This window comes from Quercus lobata, chromosome 1 (assembly GCF_001633185.2).
Source record: "Quercus lobata isolate SW786 chromosome 1, ValleyOak3.0 Primary Assembly, whole genome shotgun sequence".
In the NCBI taxonomy this organism is placed as follows: domain Eukaryota; kingdom Viridiplantae; phylum Streptophyta; class Magnoliopsida; order Fagales; family Fagaceae; genus Quercus; species Quercus lobata.
This window is the reverse complement of record NC_044904.1, coordinates 55,207,785-55,215,390: the sequence shown is the minus strand read 5'-3', so window position 1 is coordinate 55,215,390 and position 7,606 is coordinate 55,207,785. Positions and strand designations below refer to the sequence as shown.

At 33.7% G+C, this 7,606-nt stretch overlaps 1 protein-coding gene across 1 annotated transcript; it reads left to right on the top strand.

The window, feature by feature from the left end:
* The first annotated feature begins 3,767 nt into the window (after window positions 1-3,767).
* Window positions 3,768-6,269, top strand: LOC115992777 (G-type lectin S-receptor-like serine/threonine-protein kinase LECRK1). The gene has a single exon (XM_031117004.1). It carries the CDS (start codon window positions 3,779-3,781, stop codon window positions 6,131-6,133), a length of 2,355 nt encoding a protein of 784 aa, XP_030972864.1. The 5' UTR covers window positions 3,768-3,778; the 3' UTR covers window positions 6,134-6,269.
* The last annotated feature ends 1,337 nt before the right edge of the window (window positions 6,270-7,606 follow it).

Here is a 7,606-nt window from a genome sequence, read left to right as displayed (position 1 = left end):
TTCTTTCTATTTCAGATACATTACATCTTGTACATTGGTTGTGTGATCGTTTTGACATACATTGTATTTATATTTGCTTTATATATTATTGATGTATGTTCTTTCACCTATCTCTCCGTGTGTTGTTTCTTTTCTTTCTTTATACACATGTTTCTTGTATTATGTATGCAATCTATTATTTCTGTTTCACATTAAGATGGCGTGATGAGTTTTGTTTAAAGTGTTTCAAAAATACAGGTTGTCAAAGTCTTTCTTGCTATAGACTCTCTTCTTGCAAAACTTTTCAAGAGTTTGTGTTAGGATAGATTTTATTGTATTGAACAAGTGAATATAAGTTGAGTGATTTATAACTTCTATCATATGTTCATTTGTTTGTTGTGGTTTTGTAACGGATTGCCAAAGGGGGAGATTATTATGTTATTGTAAATTGGTTAATCCTTTGACAAAACACACTTTACTTGTAATTGGGTAGATCTAGGATGTGTTTAATGCTTCAAGAAACAAGGTTTCAAGTTCAAATGTTAAAGTCATGCAAGTCTGTCCAAGAACCAAGTCAGAAAGTGCTATTTATTAAAGCTCAACAGCTAGCATCTATCGAGGTTTAAAAAACTTTGAAGCCCGTGCCTTGATAGCTAGCTCGATAGATGGCTATCTATCGAGATTTATGAAATTCAGTTTTTCAGGACTGTTTTTCATCCAATCCGTGAATGTATGTTTGGGCATGATCTTCATCATCTAGATGAATTGAAGAACTTTGCAGCCAACAACCTTCTCTAGTTGGTGATTGAAGACGTGTACTAGGATCTGCACAATTAGTTAGTCACGTACTGGGAGCCATGCATTGAAAGGAGAGATTGTCACTACAGAACAAGTCCAATTAGGTATTGGGGTAAGGGTTCAATTATAGGTTGGTATAAGGTACTGGGAGTCCTTTACTTGTAATCGCTTGTTTTGATAATAGTGGATTTTCGGGAGTGGTGACCTTAAAATCACCCGGTGGGATTTTTGCCGTGTAGGTTTTTCCCATTTGTAAACAAATTACCGTGTCAATTTTATTTCCACTGCATACTTAGTTTAATTGGTGATTTGACTATGCTGCCACGTACTTTGCATGTTAATTTGATTAATTAATACATTTGGCTAATTAATCAATTAATTTATCACAAGGGGTCAATACATTTTTGTCCTATAAAAAAAAAAAAAAAAAACACAAGAAATCCTGTGGGTGTTCTCCAAAATTGTTATTTGTAATAAACTTGGTTGTATCTTGGGGACAAGTTTGTAGAAACCTTTTAGCAACTTGCGTATGGGGACAAATATTGTGTAAGAATAACATTCAATTGTGCCTTCAAGTTACTCACTAATTTCTATTTACTTGATGTGTTCATTTTATTCTTTCATTATTACTCCTTGATATGGTGAAATCCCCAACAGATTCAAGCTATGAGTGGAAATGTGAAATCATGGAAGAAAAAAGTGGTTGAATGGTGGGACAAACCATAAAGGAAGATATAGTGGAATTCTAACCTGTATTTCTGTTTAGTATTTCACCTCTGTATCATGCTAACCGAGTGGCGTCTGAAGTCTGAACAATTTGATGGTTAGAAAGAAATTTATGTAAATTTGTGGCACAACAAAATAATAGCCCAATTCATGTAATTTTTCTTTTATCAATTGGGCTAACTAACTAATCACTCACGACATGGATTCTTTTGTTATTATAATCTTCCCTATTTAGATTCTTTTCTCAAATGTCTTATCAATTAACAATGGGCTTCGTAAGATAATATTACATTTTTTTTATGACAATGTGCACTTAAACTTAAAGCTCTTGTTAGGATTTATATATCTAGGTTTTTGTTGACAAGCACGTAAACAAAAACTTTTTTTGTTATAGTCTTTAGAGTCTATAGGAAGGTCAAGACAAGTGCTCAAGGTTTTGGTTTTCAGTGTGCAAGAACATAAATTCGATTCATTTCAACAGATCAAGAACGTAAATTTTTGACCGAACAAAATTAATCTCGATCAATAGAAATGCATTTTCACTAAAACAGATTTTCAACCCACCAACCCATCAAGTGATTAGGGTTTGAGATCTATTTCCTTAGTATATAAAGGAAACCTTAAGACATGTTTTCTTAAGACTTTGGAGTTGCTTTTTGAGATCTAAAAAAGTTATATTCCTTCTTCTTTCAAAGTCTCTACCGAAAGTCAGTCTACATACAGTTTAAACCGATAGATCTAGAGTTGCTACAAACCAATCATCAAGAGAGTGCTAGATTTAAACCTTCGAGTATGATCTTGAAGTACCAGATTGGAGGTCTACATTGGAGCAAACCTTCAAAGGTGGTGTAGGAGTCGTAGATTGGAGGTTCACGTTTGGAACACATCCATTTCATAAATGCCTGTGGACCTCAGAGCTCAATTTAGTAATTGTTGTTAAGTTTATGAAGAATAGGGTGATTCTGCTTTTGAACTTCTATTTGACAGTGAATTTGTTCATCTTGGAATTTTTAAAAGATTGCCCTTATAAATTTAAGGCATTTATTGAAAGCTTTTCATTTCTTTGTTGTCACTAGCTTGTCCCTACATTTCTTGGAGACTTCAATTCATTTCCTTTGTATATATAGAAAGTGACTAGTGAAGCCATTAAGGTAAATTATCAAGATACTGGCATTAAGTATGTGTTGGAATTATACTTAAAAAGTAATAATTCAAGAGAAACACATATAATACATCTATCAATTAACAATTATATCATGTGCATATGTAATAAAATTCAACAATAAGATGTGAGAAATATACATACTAGATTATGTTATTCAAGGACCTCACAAGCAATCAGGATGCTCTCCCTAGTTGGTCAGGAATAACAAGAGCTTTATTTTCTCTTTTTACACCTCCTTGCAAGTGTGGCCTTGACAATATTTATATTATTCAGAAAGGACATGACCAACCATAAAATCCTTCCTATCGTAATAACACTTCATGTAACAGATATGTTACATTTGTTAATAAACAACTTTATTAATTAGATTCATTAATGAAGAAGTTCATTAATGTGTTATTAATTTTGTAACTCTATGCTAATACATAGATTCATCTATCGTTCATATCCAGAACTACTATAACGACAACACCTTTAATAGGAGTTCAAGTTACTGGCAATGACACGATAGATTTATTAAAGCCCATACTCAATGTACATGAATCTCATTATGGAAGAACTTCCGAGATTATTATGCACTAACCATCGAAAGACTAGCCCTTATTATCTTCCATAGTCTGAGCAATTTTAACTTGCACCTCCTTTCCATTATGGTCCAACAATGTACCTATCAGAATAAGCTATATCATAATGGATATGGTCAAGTCGAGGACTACAATGAATGCATTCATAATCTTAGTCTACTAAATCAAGTAGATGTATTTCAATATATCAATATCTTACATCATAAAAGTATTGCATAATTTCACAAGAGACTGAATATTTATTTGTTAATAATAAGGGCATCATATATATTATGTTGAGCCACATTATTCTAACAGTACGATGGCCCTCGATTGAAGTCCAAGACCGCCATTAACGGGAAGACAGCAAGAAGCACTCTTTTGTATTGTATTGAGCCACTCTTTTGTATTGTATTGAACCCAAAAGAGAAAAAGAAATTTTTCTTTTTTTTTGGTTTTATTGCTTTGTGCGCGTTTTATTGACCATATATACGAAGCTGGATATCTTAGTTCAACCAAAGCACACAGAGAACTATTCCATTCTTCAATGATGACTCCTGTCTTCCTTTTTTTTCTCCTCTCATCCATTTTCACAGTAAATGCTCAACAAGGGCAATCTATTGTGAAGCCAGGCTCTATTTTAACACCTACCACTAACTCTTCGTGGCTATCACCTTCTGGTCTATATGCCTTTGGATTCTACAAGCAAGGCAATGGCTATGCTGTAGGAGTTTTTCTTGCTGGGATTCCTCAAAAGACTGTAGTCTGGACAGCCAACCGAGACAATCCTCCAGTTTCTACTCAAGTCACATTGAATTTCACAAGTGATGGACGTTTGGTCCTGCAATCAGCGCAAGGCACAGAGACAAGCGTGGCAAATTTTGATCCTGCAAGTTCAGCTTCCATGCTTGATACAGGCAACTTTGTTGTCTATAATTCAGATAACCAATCAATATGGGAGAGTTTCCAAAATCCAACAGATACTCTTTTACCAACTCAGCGACTCCTTCCTAACGATTCTGTTGTGTTGAAGTCCAGTGTGTCTGAGTCTAACCAATCAACGGGTAGATTTCGTGCCGTTATGCAACAAGATGGATATGTCGCGCTATATCCAGTTGGAACCAATTTAACATTGGAATATGGCTATTGGTCAACAAGTAACGGTGTACCTAATGGGAATCTAAACCTTGATGATCAAGGTTTACTTTACGTGACCAACAGCATTTTCAATTTGACTGTATCTCAATCAAGAAATTCTGCAAAGGGTACCGTACTCTACCGTCTGAGAATGGAGGATGATGGATTCTTGCGGCTATACTCATACAATCTGCAGGAACAGAATGGTAGTTGGTCAATTATATGGTCACCTTTAAATGAAACAGGCGTTAACATATGTTTTCCTAGGGGTTTATGTGGTGTCAATGCATTTTGTGACCCAGGTGGTAATGATATAAATTGCACATGTCTTCCTGGTTTTGTATTTATTGATGAGAGCAAAAGGACTTCAGGCTGTGAAAGGAATTCCACCACAGAAAATTGCAATGAAAAAGGCATGAATACCACCATGGAAGAAGTGTCTGGTATCATATGGGAGAATCTTACTTATAATCGGTCAGTATTGTTAACGAAACAGGATTGCAATGATGCATGTTTGCAGGACTGTAGCTGTGAAGCTGCGCTATTCAATGACGAGGTATGCGGAAAACAAAAGCTTCCTTTGAGATTTGTGAACATCAAAATCTCTAATGACCCAAAAGAAACCTTGGCCTTCATCAAGGTACGTACATCTACACCCTCTTCCGATGGAAATGTGACAAAAAAAAAAGGATTGGAAATCCTAATTATTGGTGTTTCATTAGTTATTTTTGCATTTATTGTGTTGGCCATTTCTGGAATTGCTATTTACAGATCCCGTATATTTGCAAATGAAAATATATTAAATACGGGAAACATTGTCTTAAGCGATGAGGATGTTGGTCCACGATCATTTACTTATATAGAACTTGAAAAAATAACTAATGGGTTCAAGGAAGAACTTGGTAGAGGATCATTTGGCATAGTTTATAAAGGGACAATAGAGAATGGCCAGAAGATTGTAGCTGTGAAAAAACTAGAGAGATTGTTGGTTGATCGGGAAAGAGAGTTTCAAACTGAGATGAAAGTTATTGGGAGAACACATCATAAAAATTTAATCCGTCTTCTAGGGTATTGCCATGATGGACCAAATAGGCTTTTGGTGTATGAGTACATGTGCAATGGGTCACTTGCAGACGTACTCTTCAAGCCTGAAAAAAAACCCTCTTGGGATGAAAGAATGGGAATTGCTTGCAACATCGCAAGAGGAATTTTTTATCTCCATGAAGAGTGTGTAGAAAAGATAATTCATTGTGACATAAAACCTCAAAACATACTCATGGATGAAAATAGGTGTGCAAAAATATCTGATTTTGGATTGGCAAAGCTGTTGAAGCCAGATCAAAGCAAAATCTCCACTGGTATTAGAGGCACAAGGGGATATGTTGCACCAGAGTGGCATCAGCTAAAATGTCCTGTGACAGTCAAAGTAGATGTATACAGTTTTGGAATAGTCCTATTGGAAATTATAAGTTGTCGAAGGTGTGTGGATAGTAATCTTCCTGAAGAAGAGGCTATTCTTGAAGAATGGTCTTACAGATGCTTTGAATGTGGTGAGTTAGGTAAACTGGTCAATGATGAAGAGGTCGAAATGAGACAATTGGAGAGAATGGTTAAAGTGGCACTTTGGTGCATTCTATATGACCCATCACTTCGTCCTTCAATGAAGAAAGTTCTACTAATGTTGGAAGGGACTGCAGACATTCCAGTCCCATCGAATCGCAGTTTTGTTTCTCAGTATGATCAAGGTTTTGAGGAAAATGAGTAATGGTTTGGAACAAAATAAGCCTTGTATTTGGCATGAAAGGTAGTCAAGTTACATGTGTGCTTCACTTTCATAGTATTTGTATGTGTGTCGTCAGAATGTTGCGTTTTACACTTTTTTTTGTTGCTTTTTATTTAGTTATGCTCTCTCTCTTGTAATTTATATGTACTTTCCTTAACAAAAAAAAATGATTAGTACCATATATTATGCACGAAATAATGATTTTAATAATATATATATATATATATATATATATATATTTGTAAGCACTAATCGATTAAAATAAACTGACAACACTTGAAGTGTTTGTAACTACTTCTATTGGCAAATTTATAAATGTAAGATGTCTTGTATATTCGATCGGTATCCATTAATTATCTAAGTATTAGGATAATGATTAAATGATTAAATTTATCTTTATTTATTAACATGTTAAGTTTTTGGGAACGAATGATAGTTTATTATGGTATAGTATCTTACTAAGTGGTATCGAGTATAGTCGTCAAAACATATATATATATATATATATATATATATATCCTATAAACAAATATTTAAATTGATTCAACGTCATGAAATGATGTACTAATATTTTAATAATTCATCTAATAATGATATGCTAACCATATACATTGACACCAGACAATCCGATCAAAGTCATGCATACCTGGCCACTGGCTTATCTTTACTACTTGTTTTGTCTTTATCAACTTATTCGTATAATTGTCGGCAAGAAGATGAGAACAGATTCTGACGGCCTTTTAGGTAAGGTAGTTTGGCCACTTTGGTAAGGTAGTCAAACAATAGTTTTTAGTGTTTAAAAACTGAAATTTGTAAACTCAAAAAAGCAACACGTTTAGTAACAGATTTTATTTAAAAATATTTGAGTTACGTTTCTTATTATTTTAGCATGTTTAAATACTAAATTTAGAAAATTTCTTCTATTAATTTTCAGTTTTCAAATAACAGTACTCAATGACACTTTTGTAAATATTTAGAAAAATATAAGATCCACTTGATAAAACTTCACATAACTACAACTCTCTCTCTTTCTCTCACACGTGCACACCTCATCTTTTTCTCTTTTTAGTTCTTTCTCTCTTTTTTTCCCTTCTCTCTCAAGTGTACTTCTCTAATAAATATTAACAAAATAATTGTACTTGTTAGAAAGTTCACTTAAAAAATAAAAATATATACATATACCAAAAACACAATTATATTTTTTCACATTTTAAAATATGTTGTTTGAAACATGGTACCAAACAAATTTTTTGCATTATAAATACTTTAAACACGTATTTTCACAACATTTTTTAAACACAGTATCACATTATTTTGAACAACAATACTTAAAAGCTACTACCAGACAGGCCCTGAAGTTTTGTCACAAAGTTCAACATAGGTTGTGTCTGGTATTTGTTGAGAAAGACAGTTTTATCCACGTACTTTTTAGCAATTTCCACCAAATAAGCTATC

Coding starts and splice junctions, on each gene's coding strand:
- LOC115992777 (XM_031117004.1), top strand. CDS start 3,779: ATGATGACTCCTGTCTTCCTTTTTTTTCTCCTCTCATCCATTTTCACA.